At 41.2% G+C, this 22836-nt stretch overlaps 1 protein-coding gene across 2 annotated transcripts in view; it reads right to left on the bottom strand.

Annotated features, from left to right (window-relative positions):
- The window catches only part of CFAP46 (cilia and flagella associated protein 46), a 328406-nt gene that overhangs the window by 7324 nt on the left and 298246 nt on the right, over positions 1 to 22836 (bottom strand). For both annotated transcript variants that reach the window (XM_077455243.1, XM_077455242.1), the window contains 6 exons: positions 21197 to 21257; positions 19253 to 19288; positions 17717 to 17819; positions 9162 to 9274; positions 3519 to 3600; positions 511 to 647 (listed from right to left, as the gene is read on the bottom strand). In XM_077455243.1, coding sequence (XP_077311369.1) covers positions 511 to 647; positions 3519 to 3600; positions 9162 to 9274; positions 17717 to 17819; positions 19253 to 19288; positions 21197 to 21257 — 532 coding nt within the window. The remainder of the gene's footprint in view (positions 1 to 510; positions 648 to 3518; positions 3601 to 9161; positions 9275 to 17716; positions 17820 to 19252; positions 19289 to 21196; positions 21258 to 22836) is intronic.

Genomic DNA, 22836 nt, shown 5'->3' with positions numbered 1-22836 from the left:
TCTCAGCAGCGCTAGGGGACTGAGTAGTGTAAAGCTTCTGTCAGCCTCCCCCTGAGCCAAAACATTTATTTGGGGCTGGAAATGTACACATTTTAATGATAGAAACTGACATATAGTTTTTGATACTAAGGAGAGAAGGAAAGTCTGCACTAAGGAAGCGACTGTTCTAGGCTTCAACAAAATGGCCACCTCCAGCAAGTAGAAACAGGAACAATGCTAGAGGGCAATTTACACCACACACTAATTTGGAAGCATAAATTAATGTGGAATGTATGTTCTTTTGTTAAAAAACATTGATCATAATCAAACTGTTATGGGTAAAATTCCACTTTAACCTACACAGTCTTTCATTGGCATAGACATCTGCTTTAAGAATTGTTCAATAGATACAAAGCTTGACACTTAAAACCTGGATTTGTCAAGCACCATATATACATCCTGAAGTTTGATGAGCTACATCAGTCTAGTGAAAGACAACTATAGTTACTAAAATACAACATGTCTACTCACACTCGGAGAGGAAGTCCAATCTTTTAGCATTCTGCTCCACACTTGTGTTCCACTGGTTGAGCATTATAGAGCGGACGCCTGCCACACTTAGCAGGAGGGCCGTCTCCACTGGCCTTTCCAGCATCAACTGACTTTTACTAAACAAAGAAAAAGAGAAAAAAATTATTTCATGAGTTAACTGCTGCAAGAAGTGATTTCTGCTAGCAATAATTAAAAACAGAGGGCTTTAAATAGAAAATAAAAATTTGCAGTACTTTAAGAGCTGGAAATGCACGTAGGAAGAATGGTCTGAACATTTTTAGAGTGTGTTCCCAAAATACACAGATAACAATCGACTCACTGCAACAAGAATGGTACAACTAAAGAAACATGCATTTAAAATGGATGACTTTATTTAGAGGACACTTTGGTCTTCTTTTCATGTGACAACACTGAAGAATTAACACTTTTCTGCAATGTAAAGTAGTGAGTGTACAGCTTGTATAATAGTGTAAATTTGCTGTCCCCTCAAATAACTCAACACACAGCCATTAATGTCTAAACCCCTGGCAACGAAAAGTGAGTACGCACCTAAGTGAAAATGTCCAAATTGGGCCCAATTAGCCCTTTTTCCTTCCTGGTGTCATATGACTCATTAGTGTTACAAGGTCTCAGGTGTGAATGGGGAGCAGGTATGTTCAATTTGATGTTATTGCTCTCACTCTCTCATACGGGTCACTGGAAGTTCAACATGGCCCCTAATGGCAAAGCGCTCTCTGAGGATCTGAAAAAAAGAATTGTTGCTCTACATAAAGATGGCCTAGGCTATAAGAAGATTGCCAAGAACCTGAAAGCAGTTTAACAGGACAGGTTCCACTCAGAACAGGCCTTGTCATGGTCAACCAAAGAAGTTGAAGGTTGTCTATGAGAAATTGACATATGAGTGCTGCCAGCATTGAAGGAATGGAGGGTCAGCCTGTCAGTGCTCAGACTATAAGCCACACACTGCATCAAATTGGTCTGCATGGCTGTAGTCCCAGAAGGAAGCCTCTTCTAAAGATGATGCTGAAGACAAGCAGCCTAAGGACATGGGTTACTGGACCCATGTCCTGTGGTCTGACGAGACCAAGATAAACGTATTTGGTTCAGATGGTGTCAAGTGTGTGTGGTGGCAACCAGGTGAGGAGTACAAAGACAAGTGTGTCTTGCCTACAGTCATGCATGGTGGTGGGAGTGTCACAGTCTGGGGCTGCATGAGTGCTGCTGGGAGCTGCAGTTCATTGAGGGAACCATAAAGGCCAACATGTAATGTGACATACTAAAGCAGAGCATGATCCCCTCCCTTCAGAGACTGGGCCACAGGGTAGTATTCCAACATGATAACAACCCCAAACACACCTCCAAGAAGATCGCTGCCTTGCTAAAGAAGCTGAGGGTAAAGGTGATGGACTGGCCGAGAATGTTTCCAGACCTAAACCCTATTGAGCATTTGTGGGGCATCCTCAAACGGAAGGTGGAGGAGCACAAGGTCCCCAACATCCACCAGCTCTGTGATGTCGTCATAGAGGAGTGGAAGAAGACTCCAGTGACAACCTGTAAAGCTCTGGGGAACTCCATGACCAAGAGGGTTAAGGCAGTGCTGTAAAATAATGGTGGCCCCACAAAATATTGACACTTTGGACCCAATTTGGACATTTTCACTTAGGGGTGTACTCACGTTTGTTGTCAGTGGTTTAGACATTAATGGCTGTGTGTTGAGTTATTTCGAGGGGACAGCAAATTGACACTGTTATATGTAGAAAACATATATATATATATATATATATATATATATATATATATATATATATATATATATATATATATATAGTATATGACTTAAGTCTATGTACATAAAAGCAGCTGCTTAAATAAAACATAAATATACACACAAGTAAAAAAAAAGTCCTTAGTCCATATAGACAAAGTTCCAATACTCAAAGCAGTGCTCCAATAAAATAAATGAAATATTTTCTATACAACTTTAACATTTTCTCATCAATGAGGTCTAAAACAAACGTCAATTTCACTAATGGTTAGAAAGTTGATCAAATGTTCTTAAAATTAAACATTTTGAAAAAAATTCCAATAATGAATGGCCAGCTTAAGGCAAAAACTCAAAAAAGTCTTTAACAATGAATCATCAGCCTGTCATCACTTTACACAACAGCTCCAATTTTCACAGCCAGAATGCATACAGAAAGGTTTGCTTTTGCTAAAGCATAGGGTTGTTAAAAGCTGAAAGCGATATTAAAGAGGAAGTAAACCCTGATGAGTTTACTTCCTCTTTCATTCCCTGCAAAGGTAAAGCATTATGTGTCACTTACCTGACACAGGAGCCAGCGAAGTCACCGTTGTTCCCTGTAGTCCGGTGCATCCATCTTCTCGATGGGTCTCGCCGCTCCGCCACTGTCATTTGGCGAAGCCACGATGACGTTACTCCCGCGCATGCGCACGGGAGCCGCCACGCGCGGCATATTGCCGTTGACGGGTGCCGCGCTCAGTGCGCCTGCACGCGGTGCCTGTCTTTCAGCAAATATCTCCTAAACCGTGTAGGTTTAGGAGATATTTCTTGGACCTACAGGAAAGCCTTAATCTAGGCTTACCTGTAGGTCAAAGTGTGTTGTAAGGGTTTACAACCACTTTAAACTCAAATGCAAAAATGTTATATATTGCAGCATACCAACCATTAGATTCTACATCGGTTTTCTTTTTTAAAGCTTTTTCCCTCTGTAATCACCTGGCAATCTGGCTGAATTTGCATGCAGAGTGTCCTACGTAACACCCACATGTGATGCTGAATCCCTATGATTGAATGAACTGAAATCCAGAAACAGTAGGGCTGGGGAGGAAAATGCTAAATTTTCTTGGACGTCTTCCAGCCAGGAAATTATGTGGGTTCTATCTGACTTGCTGCAGCTTCTTACAAATCCCGAGAGAAGCCAGAATATCAAAATGTATTTGCTTACTAGTTTAATCAACGTTCTTACCTCTTTTGTGCATCGATTGTTGATTGCCTTGAAAAACTCTGACTTGTCCGCATCTGGTCTATCAAAATCATCAACTGACAGCCTGAAAAAGACATTCCATATAAAAAAAAACGTATATAAACAGTATGAATGTCAAAATGTAAATTACATTAATTCTTTTGTCTTTGGTTTATTTAAGACAATGATCCAAAGGAAAGAACAAAAGCTGGCGCTTAAAGTATAACTAAAGACAAAACTTCTTCTTTATTTTTGGAGTAAGTGGAGAGGGATTAGAACACCTCCCATTTTTTTTGCTGTCTGTGCTCACTAGGGACACTAAAGCCTCGTACACACGGTACGATTGTTGGCCAACCGAGCGTCTGATTTTTGTCAAAAGGGCGTGTGCCAGGATCTTGTCTTGCATGCTAACGGTACACAACTGTCGTGCAACAAACACAAACCTATGAGGAATTTCAGCTTTTGAGTGCCATCCTTTGAGCCCGTTCTGCTAATTTCATGTTTGGCGAGCATTGATTCCGAGCATGCGTGTTTGTACTTTAGACTTTTGTGTGACGGATTTGTGTACTGACTATACGAAAATCTGACGTTGTCCACCGAAAATTTACTAGCCTGTCATTCAACATTTGTTGGTAGAAAATTGGACAACAACTGTCAAAAGGGGCATACTAGCGGTAAGATTTAAAGACAACAGTCTATCAACAGACAATCCCCCTGCCAACAATAGTACCATGTGTACCAGGCTTTAGCCTCTCTACTTGTCCTGTTTTTGTTATCATTGAAAGTAAAAGCAAATCTGATATTTTGGGTTGTCCCCAGAAATGTAATAGAGGAAAATCTTCCAATAGGTCTTGTGGCCTGGGGGTGCCCAAGGGATTCCCTTAATTTGTAGGGACTTCTTCCCACTTCCTGTTTTGGCTATGTAACAGGAAGTGCAGGTGAATTCCCCCAATGGGGCACAGATGGCAAAAAACAAACCAACAAGGGTTATAACCCTCCCTTACCAAATCCAAAATGAAAAAAACAAAAAATGACGCTGGAGTAGATACAGTGCTGAATTCCTCCTGTTTGTGAATTTCCTGCCCGTTGAATAACGAAAATGTTTTGTAACCTTTTGCAATCTATGACAAGTCTTGTTATCTTAAGGGAAACCTACAGTATAGCTGACGCTACCATTGTTGACCTTCTTCAGAAAATCTACAGCAGATTGTATGTTCTCACTTCACTCTCACCTTTTACTTGCATGTCTGTTCCATATACAGTGCCTTGAATTTTTCCACATTTTGTCATGTTACAAACAAAAATGTAAATTTATTTTATTGGGATTTTATGTGATAGACCAACACAAAGTGGCACATAATTGTGAAGTGGACTGAAAATAAAAAAAAGTTTTCAAAATGTTTTACAAATAAATATGTGAAAAGTGTGGCGTGCATTTGTATTCAGCCCCCGAGTTAATACTTTGTAGAACCACCTTTCACTGCAATTACAGCTGCACGTCTTTTTGGAGATGTCTCTACAAGCTTTGCACACCTAGAGAGTGAAATGTTTGCCCATTCTTCTTTGCAAAATAGCTCAAGATCTGTCAGATTGGATGGAGAGCTTCTGTGAACAGTAATTTTCAAGTCTTGCCACAGATTCTAAATTGGATTTAGGTCTGGGCTTTGACTGGGCAATTCTAACACATGAATATGCGTTGATCTAAACCATTCCATTGTAGCTCTGGCTGTATGTTGAGGGTCGTTGTCCTGCTGGAAGGTGAATTGCCGCCCTAGTCCCAAGTCCCAAGTCTTTTGAAGACTCTAACAGGTATTCCTCTATGATTGCCCTCTATTTGGCTCCATCCATCTTCCTATCAATTCTGACCAGCTTCCCTGTCCCTGCTGAAGAAAAGCATTCCCACAACATGATGCTGCCACCATCATTTTTCATGGTTGGTATGGTGTGTTCAGGGTGATGTGCAGTGTTAGTTTTCTGCCACACAAAGCATTTTGCTTTTAGGCCAAAAAGTTCCATTTTGGTCTCATCTGACCAGAGCACTTTCTTCCACATATTTGCTGTGTCATGTGTAGGGACTTGGTTTCTTGCAAACTGCAAACAGGACTTCTTATGGCTTTCTTCTTGCCACTCTTCCATAAAGGTCAGATTTGTGGAGTGCACAACTAATAGTTGTCCTGTGGACAGATTCTCCCACCTGAGCTGTGGATCTCTGCACAGCTCAGGTGGGATTAATCTCTCTGATTAATGTTCTCCTTGTCTGGTCAGTTTAGGTGGATGACCATGTCTTGGTAGGTTTGCAGTTGTGCCATACTCTTTTCATTTTCAGATGATAGATTGAACAGTGCTCCGTGAGATGTTCAAAGCTTGGGATATTTTTTTATAACCTAACCCTGCTTGCAAGTTCTCCACAACTTTATTCCTGACCTATCTGGTATGTTCCTTGGCCTTCATGATGCTGTTTGTTCACTAAGGTTCTCTAACAAACCTCTGTGGGTTTCACAGAACAGCTGTAGTTATACTGAGATTGAATTACATACAGGTGAACGCTATTTACTAACTAGGTGACTTCTGAAGACAATTGGCTCCACTAGATTTTAGTTAGAGGTATCAGAGTAAAGGGGGCTAAATACAAATGCGCACCACACAGATATTTATTTGTAAACATTTTTGAAAACCATTAATCATTTTCCATCCTCTTCACAATTATGTGCCACTTTGTGTTGGTCTATCACATAACATCCCAATAAAATACATTTACGTTTTTGGTTGTAACATAACAAAATGTGGAAAACTTCAAGGTGTATTAATACTTTAAGGCATTGTAAGTGACTCTGAAAGAATGACTGCCAGGCAACAAACATTTTCAGAATAGCAAGCCATCTAAATGACTAGTATTTTTAGAAGATGAGTTTATTAATGGCAACCTTCATACTCTCTCAGTAGAAGGGTCCTTAATTGCCACTTGGTTCACTAAAATCTTTTGATTGGTTCAATTGCAAATAAACGCAATTGTGTTGTAAGATGCAGCTACCCAAACTCTCTGAATTATTTTTTTTACTATTAGCAGGGCAAGTCAAGCTAATACCCAAACTGAATATTACACCTGACTATAATTAGCCTGTGCCACTGACGAGAGATTATTTTTTCCCCCCCATCAATAATCTTACTTGATCAATCCATGGAGAATGCAAATCTATAGATAGGGGAGCTGCCTGCATTATGAATTTCCTGAATTGTAAAATTGTAAGTGTAAATGGTTCCTAAAATGCAGACGAATTTACATTTTAAGGGTGTATAACATCTTTTCTCAGAACTGTGTCCAGAAAATGAAATGTATGCAAAATTTAGCAAATGCATGTAAAAAATATGTGCGATATGTTAAATGAAAAAACCAACAGACACAGCAGCAGAGTTGCCAGTTCAGCTAATTACTGACACTGAAGTGTCATGGATTACTGAAGTGCTGCAACTGATTAAATAAAGGTAACTTACTGACCAAACCTATTTACTTACAGTATATGATATGTCAGTAATTAAAGGGATGAGTTGCCAATGGCAGTCCTGTAAAGGAAATGCTTGCACATTGGTATTATTTATCAATTTCAACAATGTGTCACCACTGCTGCAGGTTGTCTGGATAAGGTTAATGGATCTTATCTTGCTGTAAGAGAAGGTCATCTCTGTGCAGATTGGGATGATTTATCATTTAGGTCACTGTACTGCTATTTATTACAAATGCTATCACACAAACCTCTCTAAGTACTAGAATATGGTAAACAGGAAATCTCAGAAACCAAGGTTCAACACATCACACACTCAGAACCTTAATACAGGGAATTACAGGGACAACACTCTGTGGTTTATGTATAAAACATATGCCAACAGGTAAAGGTATTTTTTTCTACCAATTAGTCAGCTTTCAACTGTCATTGCATGTTGGAAATAAAAGAAGAAAAACAAGAAATATTCTTGTTAGCACACATTTCATAAATTGGTCCCAATGGGCAGCACCACCGAAGCTCCTTGGTACATGTATGCCAGGGGAATACTTCTTGCAGGTTCGGGGGGGGGGGGGGGGGCTTAAACTTGTTAACATCAACTCAGCATAATCAAAATGTACGTAAATGTATTACTGTAATAGTTTTAGCGTTTTAGGTGATGGTGAAATGTCTAAGCCCTTGTACACACGGTCGGACATTCTGACAACAAAATCCGTTGGATTTTGTCCGACTGATTTTGTCCGAAACTGGTGTTGCATACACACGGTCAGACAAAGTTGTCAGAAAATCCGAGCGTTCAGAACGTAATGACGTTATTTAGTTAAGACGGGACTACGTTCAGGCTAGTAGCCAATAGCTTTGGTCTAGGAATTTGATCTGAGCATGCTTGGAACTTTGTCCAATCGGAATTCTCTACAAACGATCAGACAAAGTCCGATCGGATCATGTTGTTGGAAATTTTTTTATAGCCCTGCTCTAAAACTTTGTTGGTCGGATATTCCGCTGGAAACAGTCCGATGGAGCCCACACACGGTTGGATTATCCGAGAACACGGTCCGATCGGACATTTTCCGTCGGAATGTCTGACTGTGTGTACAAGGGCTAAGATAACGTAAAACCTATATTTGCTATCCTGATATCCTTTTTACAATTACTGTAAAATTTTGGCTATAAATCATTGCTGAAAATCTGTTGTCATATGTATACCCATTTATGATTTGCAGGTCAAATTTAGGATAATCTAAAAAAAAAAAAAGAAAAAAAAACACAATAGATTTTGTAACCAAAACAAGCTCTTTACCTACTAACTTCCATTAATTGTAAAACATTTACAGTAGAGCTGCATGATTCTGGCCAAAATGAGAATCACGATTTTTTTGCTTAGAATAAAAATAATTTTCTCACGATTCTCGCAACGTAAAATCTTTCACATTATACACACTTTATTAAAAAAAAATGGGCTAACTTTACTGGTTATTTTTATTTTATTCATTAAAGTAATTTTTTCCAAAAAAAACTTTTTTTTTTTTTTTTTTTTACTTGAAACCAACAAATGTCAGAAAAAGGTTTAGTGTTTAAGTAGTTAAACTTTTTTCACTTACACACAAAGTCTATTCCATTGACAAATTGTTACAATGTTTATACTTAAGTTCAACTGATAAAGAATGTTTTGATTCTTGGCAGACTGCCCAGTTTTTCTCTTCCTTTATTTTGACTGCTGTGGCTTCAGAAGAGCAGAGAGAATTCTTTGCACAGAAAGAATTGTGAAACACTTCAAGATTGCGATAACGATTCTTGATGATTAATTGTGCAGCTCTAATTTACAGTAGGTTAAAGTATAACTAAAGTTATTTCTGAATAGAGTGGAGAGGGATTAGAAGATTTGTATTACTGTCTCTGTCCCCATTACAGAAATTACTGTTATCATTTTATAAAATTTTAAATAAGCAGTTGTTTGCCGTATAATTATCAATTCAGTTCAGAGCTTCAGAAGTTACTTTTGAGCACAATTTATAATGATATAATAAATTCACCACTGATATTAAAGTATATGTTATGAAAATAAATGCTTATTGTGTATTTAGGGATGTGTATGGATCCCCTGACAATGACTTGTGTAAAGATTAGAAAGTTATTTTATGCTCACCTGTAAAATCCATGACAAGAATTTTATCCAGCATTACATGAGACAGAAATTTCTCTGCGCCATAGAAAATGAATGCACCGCAACTGGTCATGAGATTTTCCCACTCTGCATGGCTGATAAAAAAAAGAGTCATCTTTTTAGTAGTTTTATTTCGGAAGCATGAATATTTTTAAATAGTCAATAGGCCCAAATACAAGCTAACTTTACAGAAATGTTGTATTATTAAAGCGGAGGTCCACCCTAAAGTGGAGCTTCCGCTCATTGGAATCCTCCCCCCCTCCGGCGCCACAATTGGCACCTTTCAGGGGGGAGGGGGGGTGCAGGTACCTGTACAGTACAGGTATCTGCACCCACTTCCGGCGTAGATTCTGCAGAAGCTACGCCCCTTTCCACAGAATCTACACCCCTTTCCAAAGGTCCCCCGCTGCCTGCTGGGAAACACACAGATCCCAGAGATAGCGGGGACCATCCTTATTGCACAGCGCAACTCGCGCATGCGCAGTAGGGAACCGGGAAATGAAGCTGCAAGGCTCCAATTCCTGATTCCCATACCCAAGATGGCGGCGGCAGCACCCGAGAGACAATCGAGAGATCAGCTTCGGGTGCCGACATCGCGGGCACGCTGGGCGGGTAAGTGTCATTATTTTAAAAGTCAGCAGCTGCAGTATTTGTAGCTGCTGGCTTTAAAAAAAAAAAAAAAAACGGCGGAGTCCCGCTTTAATACCCACAATATGTATGCAAAAATTTCCACAACAGTCCACAATTTAAGACAATCTGGGGAATTCAATAAAGCAAAGTTTCTATTAGAACTACCTGCACCTATTTCAGGAAAGCACAGTCTGATGCCCCATACACACGATCAGAAATTCTGTCAGAAAAAACTTTGATGGTTTTCTAATGGAATTCCACTCAAGCTTGCCTTGTATACACACGGTCACACAAAAGTTCTCTGAACTTTCGACCGTCAAGAACGCAGTGACGTACAACACTACGTCGAGCCGAGAAAATTAAGTTCAATGCTTCTGAGCATGCGTCAATTGTTTCCGAGCATTTGTAGGAATTTTGCGCATCGGAATTGCTACAGGCGGTCAGAATTTCTGATCTGAACTTTTTCCAACCGAAAAATAGAGAATCTGCTCTCAATTTTCTCCTGGCAGGAATTTATCCAGCAAAAGTCAGATGGAGCATACACACAGTTGCATTTTCCAATCAAAAGCACTCACCGGTCTTTTGCTGGCCAAATTTCCAATCCTGTGTATGGGACATTAGTATCATTGCCGACACGTGTGCCAAAATCAGATAATTCTAACTACTGCCACTTTAAGAACCTACCACTATGGCAGTGCAAGATTCTTAAAGAATTATTGCCAATTCACAGATTAGCAAACAAATTAAAAGAGGAAGTAAACCCTCTGTAAACCCTTTAAAAAAAACAAAAAGTCAACCTGTAAGACAAAAGCATAATGGGCTAGTATGCATAGCATACTAGCTAATTATGTATTACTTATCTCAGATTAAAGCCCCCGAAGCCGACCTCATCTCCCCCTCCAGGCCGCCGACATGTTGCCCCGGAGTTACTTCCGGGTATTACGTTATTCCCGTGAATGCGTGCGGGAGACGCCGGTAACGGCATGCAGACTGATGCAGCGGCACATAGGTGCCATTGCGTCAGTTTGCTCTAGTATGCATGTGCCGATGTCATCGGCACATGCAGGGAACAGGGGATATCTTCTAAACCGTGCATGTTTAGGAGATCTCCTGGTTAGCTACAGGTAAGCGTTAATATAGGCTTACCTGTAGCATAAAGTTAAAAAAAAAAGGTTTACAACCACTTTAAGACCAGCCTTGAGCAGTTGGTGTACAGAGGTCCAGTAAGGATTCTTAGCCTTCAGTGCTGGGCTCCAACAGGTTCAAGAATTGGGCACAAGCACCAACAGTTTCATTGCAGCAGCCTGACAGATATCTAAAGGATGTCTGTGACTCCCCTTTATGAATTTCCCCCATACTGTTCACATTTTGCAGTAAAGAGCAACCTGCTAACCAAAATAGATAAACATTTGCTCAAACCCTTGCAAATTATTGAGTTAAGTTGTTTCTAGTTAATGTTACACCATACATATGCATTTTTAGAATTGTGTGCTTGTGGCACCAGTTTGGGGAAGGCGTTTTCTAGCATGACTGTGTCCCTGTGCACAAAGCCAGCTCCATAAATTACATGGATTGACAAGTTTAGTGTGGGGCACTTGAGTGGTGTGCATAGAGCCCTGACTTCAACCCATTCAAACACTTTGGGATTAAAGTAGAACTATAGGCAAATATTTTTTATCATTTTGGATAGATTAAGGGAGGGTTCTAACCCGTTCAAATTTTTTTTTTGTCATCTGTGTCCCGTCTCAGAGTCAAAACAGGTAGTGAAAGGAAATCTCTGCAAATTAAGGGAATCCTTTGGGGCCTCCCAGTTCACCAGAACTAGTGTCCCCATTGGAAGATTTCCCTTCTATTACTTTTTTAGGGACAACCCAATATTTAGAATTTTCTTACATTTTTACTTTCATTGATAATGGCAAACAGGGCAAACAGAGATTGAATCTCCCTTAGGCCGCGTACACACGCGGGGACTGTTCGCTGAAACTTTGTTCGTCAAACAGTTGCCGCAACAGTCCGCTCAAAATTTGCATGAGCGGACTTGCCCACACACGAGCGGACTGTTTCAGCGAACTGTTTGCCAAACAGTTCGCTCAACTTTTGAAATGAACGGACTCGCCCACGTAAGGCGGAGGCAAGTCCGCCCATTTTGAGCGCGTGTACAGGTAGGCGGGGCCCGCGAAGGAGACGTCGCGGGCACCGCCGCCTGGAATGGACTTAAAGGGACACCCAACGCCGAAAAAAATCGGCGTGGGGGTTCCCCCAAAGTCCACAACAGACCCTTGTCCGAGCACGCTACCCGGCCGGCCAGGAAAGGGGGGGCGAGCGAGCGCGCCCCCCCCTGAGCCGTACCAGGCCGCGTGCCCTCAACATGGGGGGTGCCTTGGGGAAGGGGGGGCCGCGCGGCCCCCCCACCCCAAAGCACCTTGTCCCCATGTTGATGAGGACAAGGGCCTCTTCCCGACAACCCTGGCCGTTGGTTGTCGGGGTCTGCGGGCGGGGGGCTTATCGGAATCCGGGAGCCCCCTTTAATAAGGGGGCCCCCGGATACCGGCCCCCCACCCTATGTGAATGAGTATGGGGTACAATGTACCCCTACCCATTCACCTGTGAAAAAAAGTACAAAAAAAAAACACAACACAGGGTTAAAATATTTTATTGCACAGCTCCGGGGGTCTTCCGTCTTCGGGGGTCTTCTCCGGACTCCTCCGCTATCTTCTTGTAGCTCTTTTGCTAGCGGAGGAGTCCGGCTTTCTTCCTCCCCGCCGCCGGCCTCTTCTTCCGACTTCGGGGGTCTTGTCCCCCTCTTCGGTTCTTCTGCCGGGCCACCGCGCCTTCTTCTAGCTCTTTTAGAGGCGGTGGCCCGGTCTTCTGTCGCCGCCTTCCGTTCTTCTTCTTCTTCTTCTTCTTCTCCAGGAGATGTTGACACGTCGCTCTCTCCGGCCGGAATGCCAGAGCCGCGCTGTGCTGCCACTTATATAGTGCCAATGGGGCGGTGTCACATGGTATATGTCACATGGGTTGGTCACATGGGTTGATGTCACATGGGGACTATGACATCGTAAGGGGGCGGGGTCACCATGTGACATCAACCCATGTGACCAACCCATGTGACATATACCATGTGACACCGCCCCATTGTCACTATATAAGTGGCAGCGCAGGGCGGCTCTGGCATTCCGGCCGGAGAGAGCGTCGTGTCAACATCTCCTGGAGAAGAAGAAGAAGAACAAGAAGAAGAAGAAGAACGGAAGGCGGCGACGGCGACAGCGGCGACAGAAGACCGGGCCACCGCCTGCAAAAGAGCTACAAGAAGGCGCGGTGGCCCGGCAGAAGAACCGAAGAGGGGGACAAGACCCCCGAAGTCGGGAGAAGAGGCTGGCGGCGGGGAGGAAGAAAGCCGGACTCCTCCGCTAGCAAAAGAGCTACACGAAGATAGCGGAGGAGTCCGGCGAGAAGACCCCCGAAGACGGAAGACCCCCGGAGCTGTGCAATAAAATATTTTTTCTCGTGTGTTGTGTTTTTTTTTGGGGTACTTTTATTTTACAGGTGAATGGGTAGGGGTACATTGTACCCCATACTCATTCACATAGGGTGGGGGGGCCGGTATCCGGGGCCCCCTTATTAAAGGGGGCTCTCGGATTCCGATAAGCCCCCCGCCCGCAGACCCCGACAACCAACGGCCAGGGTTGTCGGGAAGAGGCCCTTATCCTCATCAACATGGGGACAAGGTGCTTTGGGGTGGGGGGGCCGCGCGGCCCCCCCTTCCCCAAGGCACCCCCCATGTTGAGGGCACGCGGCCTGGTACGGCTCAGGAGGGGGGGCGCGCTCGCTCGCCCCCCTTTCCTGGCCGGCCGGGTAGCGTGCTCGGACAAGGGTCTGTTGTGGACTTTGGGGGGACCCCCACGCCGATTTTTTCGGCGTTGGGGTTCCCCTTTAAGTCCATTCCAGGTGGCGGAGCCCGCGACGTCTCCGTCGCGGGCCCCGCCTACCTTGACACGCGCTCGAAATGAGCAGACTTCCCTCCGAGCGGGAACAGTTTTCTCATTTCGAAAGTAGCCTACACACGGGCGGACTGTTCGCTCAAACCAAGTTTCAGCGGACAGTTTTTCGGAATTTCCGAAAGACTTTGTCCGTCAAACTGTCCGCTGAAACTGTCCGCTGAAAGCCCACACACGGGCGGACTGTCCGCTGAAACACTGTTCAGCGGACAAAGTTGAGCGAACAGTCCGCCCGTGTGTACGCGGCCTTACAGGGATACAGACAGAAATAAACACCTAATAGGTGTTCTAATCCATCTCCATTCCACCCAAAACTAAAAAAATAAGTTTTGCCTTTAGTAATACTTTTATACGAACACTGTTTGCAAACCAGGTATCCCTTCCCCAACACCTGACCCCATAAATGCTCTTTTGGCTAACTGGGCACAAATTTTCACAGACTCACACTCCAAAATCTTCTGGAAAACCTTCTCAAATGGGCGGAGGCTGTTATGGCTGCAAAGGGGAGAGGGAATTAGTCCATAATAATGCCCATGGTTTTATCATGGGATATCCAACAAGCTGATGTAGGTGTGATGGTCAAGTGTCCACAAGCTTTTGGCTATATAGTGAATTTAAACAGCCATTTTGGCCTAAGAGAGGTTTTCCTAATTTTTTCGACAATATTGATAAGGTTTAGTAGAAGGAAACAAAATGTAAGATAATTGCTGTGCAAACCTTTAACAATGCAACACAGTATTTGAGCAGTTGTTAATGTATAAGTTACTGTCTATGTGTTCAAGTTGTTAATTACTTATATTCCACATTGATTAACATTCTAACTGGTACTTGAATTTGTTTATGGACAAGAGGGTAGCTGAATATACTAAAACCTGCCCCCATACTGCCCAATAGTTTCCCATTTTGCCCAATAACTAATATTTCAAAAGGAAAAATGTGAAGTTACACACCAAAGCGCTACAATTAAGCCCGAGTAGGGGGCAGAACTTGTCAGGGAAGAGGTCATGGGTGGAATGTCACAATTGTTTCTAGACAAATCACTTCTGTGTGGCTTTATGTTTCTCTCAAGTGTTTGCAAGTGCATGAGTGATAGATCCCAAGGGTAACTAGCACCCATTACTGAAGTGAATACGGCCCAGAATCTGTGAGCGGTATCTTGGATTTGTGCGTTTGGGCTGCAATTTGATCATAAATATATTTGTTTTACTAAATTCTATAGCACTAAAAAAAAATTTATAGCACATTATTAGACATTTACACCCTAAAATGTAGTGCCTTCTTTAATCTACTATTAAAAAAAATATATATGTGTGTGTATATATATATATATATATATATATATATATATATATCTCAAATAGAATAATGCAAACCACAAACTAAAACATTTCAAATACAGAGGTACATATTTGGTTATGTATGGCGTTATTGATAAAACTCCCAACAACTTCTGACTTGTAGAATAAGGGGGGCATTTGGGACTTTATATGAGACACATAGCATAATTTAATGTTAACCTAAACATAGCAGGAAAGGACAGGATTGCCAGTACTGGGTACAGAGTACGAGTATGTGTGCATGTATATATATATATATGTATATATATATATATATATATATATATATATATATATGAAAATTACTTTTATACATGTTTTGTACCATTGTTCTGTATTCCAGCATCCATCCATGCCAATAAAATGTGTCAACAATTAAACCTCAACAAGTCAATAGCCTCATTTAAAGTCCCAAGCCTCCTTTTCGTTAAGTTTTGACTTGTACCATTCCAAAAGCCTGTTGTGGAAAATGCAATTTGATCTAATAGTGGACACATCGTTAACAGCGAACCTTATTTGCTAAGTGGAGTTAGTATTAATCTTTCCCTAGACATGCTCTGATTTTTATTAATTGCAACTATTCCAATGGAACTCCAACCAAAGCATTGTTTTTCTAGTGTTGTTTACCCATTGGGGAGACTTAGCGTTACCGGTCATCATGTCAGGAAGTGAAGGGAAATGCTTCTAATAGGGACATAGAGGGCAACATAAACATATTTTAAATGTGTAGAGAATGCATACAGTGCCTTGAAAAAGTATTCATACCTCTTGAAATTTTCCACATTTTGTCATGTTACAACCAAAAACGTAAATGTATTTTATTGGGATTTTATGTGATAGACCAACACAAAGTGCCACATAATTGTGAAATGGGAGGAAAATGATAAAAGTTTTTTTAATTTTTTTTACAAATAAATATATGTTTGGCACACATTTGTATTCAGCCCCCCATAGTTAATACTTTGTAGAACCACCTTTCGCTGCCATTACAGCTGCAAGTCTTTTTGGAGATGCCTCTACCAGCTTTGCACATCTAGAGAGTGACATTTTTGCCGATTCTTCTTTGTAAAATACCTCAAAGCTCTATTAGATTGGATGGAGAGCGTCTGTGAACAACAATTTTCAAGTCTTGCCACAGATTCTCAATTGGATTTGGGTCTGGACTTTGACTGGGCCATTCTAACACATGAATATGCTATGATCTAAACCATTCCATTGTATCTCTGGCTGTATGATTAGGGTTTTTGTCCTGCTGGAAGGTGAACCTCCATCCCAGTCTCAAGTCTTTTGCAGACTCTAACAGGTTTTCTTCTAAGATTGCCCTGTATTTAGCTCCATCTATCTTCCCATCAACTCTGACCAGCTTCCCTATCCCTGCTGAAGAAAAGCATCCCCACAACATGGTGCTGCCACTACCATGGTGGAGATGGTGTGTTCAGGGTGATGTGCAGTGTTAGTTTTCCAACACACATAGCATTTTGCTTTTAGGCCAAAAGGTTACATTTGGGTCTCATCTGACCAGAGCAATTTATTCCATATGTTTGCTGGGTCCCCCAAATGGCTTCTTGCAAACTGCAAATGGGACTTCTTATGGCTTCCTTTCAACAATGGCTTTCCTCTTGCCACTCTTCCATAAAGGTCAGATTTGTGGAGTGCACAACTGATAGTTGTCCTGTGGACAGATTCTCCCACCTGAGCTGTGGATCTCTGCAGCTCCTCCAGAGTTACCATGGGCCTCTTAGCTGCTTCTCTGATTAATGCTCTCTTTGTCCGGCCTGTCAGTTTAAGTGGACGACCACGTCTTAGTAGGTTTGCAGTTGTGCCATACCCTTTCTTTTGATGGATTGAGCAGTGCTCCGTGACAGACGTTGAGCTATTTTGCAAAGAATGGGCAACAATTTCACTCTCCAGATGTGCAAACTGGTAGAGACATATCCAAAAAGACTTGCAGCTGTAATTGCAGAGAAAGGTGGTTCTACAAAGTATTGATACAAGGGGGCTGAGTACAAATGCATGCCACACTTTTCACATATTTATTTGAAAAAAAAAATGGAAAACCATTTATAATTTTCCTTCCACTTTGTTTTGGTCTATCACATAAAATCCCAATTAAATAAATTTATGTTTTTGGTTGTAACATGACAAAATGTGGAAAATGTCAAGCGGTACGATTACTTTTTCAAGTCACTGTAGATTATAGAATGTAGAATAATTTCATTCCTAGGTATTTTATTTTTGAGACCTATTGGTACCCTGTAGCAACAATGACAAAAGCAAATGTCTGAAAGAGGTTCTACCACTTCCCTACACTAATCAAAACTAGAAAGAAATCAAAACTGTCTGGACAACTGCTTTACATTTATTAATCTCTACTGTGGCTTTCAAAATTGAAATGAGCATGTCTGGCTTGTCTTAGTGTCACTTTTCATTTCAGTGAGGACTATACATTATTGACTGTAAAAACATCAATACAACAGTCAACTCAAAACAATTAAAAGATAACAATGAAGTAAATTGACTAGCTTTTATCGACGCTAAAAAACAATTGATGCATCTTGCATAGAGAACAAACCTGGGCACATGTGTGCTGCCTATAATTCCTTCCCAATGAGCTGTAAATTGCTGTCCGTACTTTACAAGCACCTCATTCATTCTGTAGGCCGGGCTGAATGTTTCTGAAAATGAGACACAATAAACAGAAAATTGAGCGTTTCAGCTCTTATACAGACCATTTACTTTGTTTTTTTTCTGGCATGTGTGAAATAATGAATAATACGTAGACAAATAAGGTCTCCGTGTGTTTACCAGCATTAGACCTTAACAAATTCATATGAAATAACTGCAGCATCATCTGTACTGTGTGGAATAACAAGATAGATGATAGAAAGGTTGCAGAAGGACATTATTAAGTTATCTTTATGGAACAAATAAACTGTTCCTGTGTTAGCTGTGGAATACATCTACATAAACATTTTGGCATAAAAACACAACTGAGGGCAATAACTTTAAAGTAAACCTGTGCTTTGCCCATGCAGAGCTAGGTAGACAACTCAAAAGATTGCTTTTTGTTGCTTATACTTACCTTTACTGCTGCTCTGACCACCTGTTGGGGCAATGCTCAATACCTGGTACCCCTGGTACCTTCAGGGGATGGGGGGTGCATGTGATTCTCTCCCCTTTTACTCACAATGCAGCAGTGCCTAAACAGCCTATTGCTAGGCATGACCGCTGCTGGGGGGGCAGAAGTAGAGTCCTTAAAGTGGTTGTAAACTCTCCCCCACAACTTTGTTCCATGTAAAGCAGCATAAAAAACCCCAATGAACACTGCTTGTAGATATCTACTTACTTGCTTAGTATTGTTGTAATCCTTTTTGATCTTTAGAATGACGTCACTGAGCATGCCCAGATCTCCCCTGATTTACGGCACACTCTCTATGTGCTTATCTATCTGTTATCAGGACTTCCTACGGCACACCACTGATATCCCAGGAGGCTGCATAATCACTCAGAGCTTCCTCCTACACACCATTTGACTATGTGACATCACATGGAGTGTAAGATTGGCCATTACTGCAGTCTTATCAGTTGAAGCTGATAAGACCGAAAAAGGCAAACACTAGACAATCGGCACTAGTAAATACTATGAAATAAAAAGTCAGCTATGAACAGGGAAGCAGGGTTGCCATAGAAATTTTGGAATGAGAAGGAGGCTTGGTTAACAGTACAGGAAGTGCTCAATGTAAGGGCAGAAATACACTCCACTGTGGACTCGGAAAACAATACTTAAGATGACGCTGCCTAACCCCTGGAAACATGTTTTTTAAAGCTTCTTTTAACAGTAAGTAATATGCGATTTGGGCTGGATTACAGTGGCTATAGTTTGATAATTACTTATTATAATGGACTAAATGAAAAGAAGCATCAGAGTGGGAGAGTTTACTTCCTCTTTAACTCTGTGTAACCTCCAACTAGATTGACTTGGAGCTTAGCAGGAGAGCAGGCACTTAATGAATTTGTTACATTGCACACACGTTATTTGTGAATAATGTGCAGAGCAATAGAAAGAACACTTTTATTACTCTAGTGTTCTAACATTGTACAACCTTACCTGGCTCTAGTATTTCATTGTAAGGATCCACAATATCTGATACATGTTAAAGAAAAACAAAAACACAATAACAAGATATGATTATCGTTGCAGTCACTCCAAAAGACAATGGGGTTTATTTACTAAAAGTGGAGAGTGCTAAATCTGGTGCAGCTGTGCATAGTAACCAATCAACTTCCAGGGTTTTTTCGTCAAAGCTTAATTGAACAAGCGGAAGTTAGAAGCTGATTACTGTATTTATTGGCGTATAACACTCACTTTTTCACCGTGAAAATCGGGTGTAAATAGCATGTGTGTGTGTTATACGCCAATACAAAAATTTATACACCTGTGCATGTTATACGCTGATAAATACAGTAGCTACAATGCACAGCTGCACCAGATTTTGCACTCTCCACTTTTAGTAAATCAACCCCGATATCTGCTATATCACCTCTGGAAGAAGTCTATTCCACATTTTTAAGCTCTTATTGTGAAGAAACCTTTCCATATTTGGAAATGAAATCTTTTTTCCTCTAGATGTAAAGAATGCCCCCTTGTTCTCTGTGATGATCTTAAAGTGAAAAATTCAACACCAAGTTCACCAAGGTTTAAGGTTCCCCCTTAAACTCCGCTTCTCAAGAGAGAATAGTTTTATTTCCTCTAATCTTTCCTCATAGCTGAGCTCCTCCATGCCTCTTATCAGTTTGGTTACCCTTCTCTGCACTTTCGCCAGTTCCCCGATATCCTTTTTGAGAACTGGTGCCCAAAACTGAACTTCATATTCCAGTTGAGGTCTTACTAATGATTTGTACAGGGGCAAAATGATATCTCTCTCTCTGGAGTTCATACCTCTCCTAATACAAGAAAGGACTTTGCTCGCTTTGGAAACCACAGCTTGGCATTGCATGCTATTATTGAGCTTATGATCTACCAAAACCCCCGGATCCTTCTCCACTATGGATTCCCCCAGTTGTATTCCCCCTGGTATGTATGATGCATGCATATTCTTAGTCCCCAAGTGCATAACTTCACATTTATCAATATTAAACCTCATTTGCCACACAGTTGTCCAATTAAACAGTGCATTAAGGTCGGCTTGTAATTTGGAGACATCCTGCAAGGACGTTCTTTCACTGCATAGCTTGGTGTCATCTGCAAAGACTAAAATGGTACTTTTAATCCCAGACCCTATATCATTTATAAAGATATTAAAAAGTAGGGGTCCCAGCACTGAACCTTGGGGTACACCACTGATAACCTTAGACTATTCAGAGTAAGAATCATTAACCACTACTTGAATTCTGTCTTTAAGCCAGTTTTCTATCCATTTACAAATTGATCTTTCCAAGCCTGTAGACTTTACCTTACACATTAGCTGTGTGTAGGGAACAGTGTCAAATGCTTTTGCAAAATACAAGTATATCACATCCACAGCCACCCCTTTGTACAAGCTTTTACTTACAGTACCTCTTCATAAAAAGAAATCAGGTTATTGCCATTTTCTTTACACAGTGCTGTCAGTGTCTGAGGAAAGGAAAGCCGATAACCGGCTTTACAGTTACAGGGAAAATTACACTGCAGCCCATCAGTGCAGCCTCATCAGTGCCCATCAGTACCCATCAGTGCGGCCATATCAATGCCCATCAGTGCAGCCACATCAGTGAAGAAGACCAATTACTTATTTGAAAAATAACAGAAACAAAGAAAAGGTTTTTTTTCTCAAAATTTTTGATCTTTTTTTGTTTGTTTAGCCAAAAAAAAAAAAAAAACAGTAGTGATTAAATGCAACCAAAAGGAAGCTCTATTTGTCTAAAACAAAAAAAAAAAAGATACAAATTTCATATGGGTACAGTGTTGTACATTTAAGCGCTGTCATTTTAAGGTATGACAGCACTGAAAGTGGAAAACTGGCCTGGGCAGGTAAGGGGTTAATGTACCCTGTATTGAAGTGGTTAAGGATACACTTGAAACGGTGGGTTTCCACTGGCATGCAGTTAGCTAGCAGCTCTCGATTGATAGGTACCTAAAAAAGATGCAAACACTTCTGTATTAAACACCACTAAATGCTAAATTGATATAAATTTATTGTTTTTAAGGGAAAAAATGGATCAATGATCAGCTATGACCGAGGACCAGTTCTAGGTCCAAATACATCAGACAGGATTGTCGACTGTGAAGTCGATTATACATTATACAGATTTTCTGGAGCACTGGGGAATGGCTGGCTGTCTCTTCATACATTGTGTTGGATGTTTGAAGGAGTGTACTACCATGTACCACACTCAGTATGACCTGAGCTGAAGCTCGTTTCCTTGAAAGTATAGTGGGATTCTTGAGCTTTCTCTACAACCACTCCATAGTCCTCAATAGTTGCCAAGATATGTATTTAGGATCCTGACCTACACAAGCAGCAGGAAGTGGGTGAGGCTGTCAGCTTGGTTAATGGTTCCTCACTATTTAAACGGAGAGGTGGGGGCAGTGGTGGTAAATATTGTTGGCACCATGTAATATGGGGGTGGGGGGCTATAGTAGCATTAATGAAGGTAAAGGAAATATAATCTCCCAGTGCTGCAAACCTCCTTTGTTGAGATGCCTAAAAGACTAAAATCTGACCACAGAAATACAATATCCCTCAGGGAATCAATAATGAATGCCACTGCTTGTTGGAACCCAAATGACCCATAACAAAACTAACAGGACCTACAGAAAGAGAACCTCATGCAGTATTCCCAAACAGACTGCAGAGTTAGGCTTCATGTACACGGGATGTTTTTACAACCTCTCCTGAATGATTTAACTTGACAGATGGTAACCCACATTTAAAACGTCAGTTTTGCTGCGTTTACATGCCACGTTTAGATGCGTTTGGCTTAGAAGCATTTTTTTGTTTCCAAATACACAAAAATGAAAAATAAAACGCGGCTAAGTTACCATGTTTACAAGTTACCGCGTTTGGTTTTTCAAATGCCTCTGAATAATACATCTTGAATGCATTTTTTTTTTTTGCGTTCCAAAATTTTTTTTCTAAACTCAACTGCCTAGAAACTACTATAAACCCTGTGTACATGTACTTTACTTAACATAGCGGAGAGTTCAGGGGCAGCTGAACAATACGCCCAACTGCTCCTAAACGTCCGTTTACCAGCAGCAGTGTACATGAGGCCTTACAGATTATTTAGAAGTTTAAACAGCTCAAAGATGGATGTCAATCTACTAAAATTACAGGTACAATGTTAAATTTTGTTCAAAGCATGCAAGAAGAAAAGTCTGAAGACCTAGCATACGAAGAACAATACTGTAATCCAATGATAACTGAGCAGCAGCCAAATGTAAAGGTATACTCCAGGTAAGACGCAAAAGTTAGCATTGACAGGTTTACAAAGTACAAAGGTTGTTTTTCATTTGCTACTAGCTACAGTGTTCTAGACCATCCCATCAGCAAGAATCACTGTATTCAGTGTAATTTGGTCCAAAATCACAAAAACAGGAAGTGCACCACTTTATTTGAAAAAATCCAATAAAATACTCACAAGAGTGGTAAAATGACAGACATGTAATCCTCCATTACACCCCATTGACAGGACTAACTCATGTTACGTGTT

This window comes from Lithobates pipiens, unplaced genomic scaffold (genome assembly GCF_037356315.1).
Source record: "Lithobates pipiens isolate NorthernLeopardFrog02 unplaced genomic scaffold, aLitPip1_a1.2 Scaffold_25, whole genome shotgun sequence".
Classification (NCBI taxonomy): Eukaryota; Metazoa; Chordata; class Amphibia; order Anura; family Ranidae; genus Lithobates; species Lithobates pipiens.
Note: the sequence above shows the minus strand (reverse complement) of the source record. Positions and strands in the feature narration are given on the sequence as shown.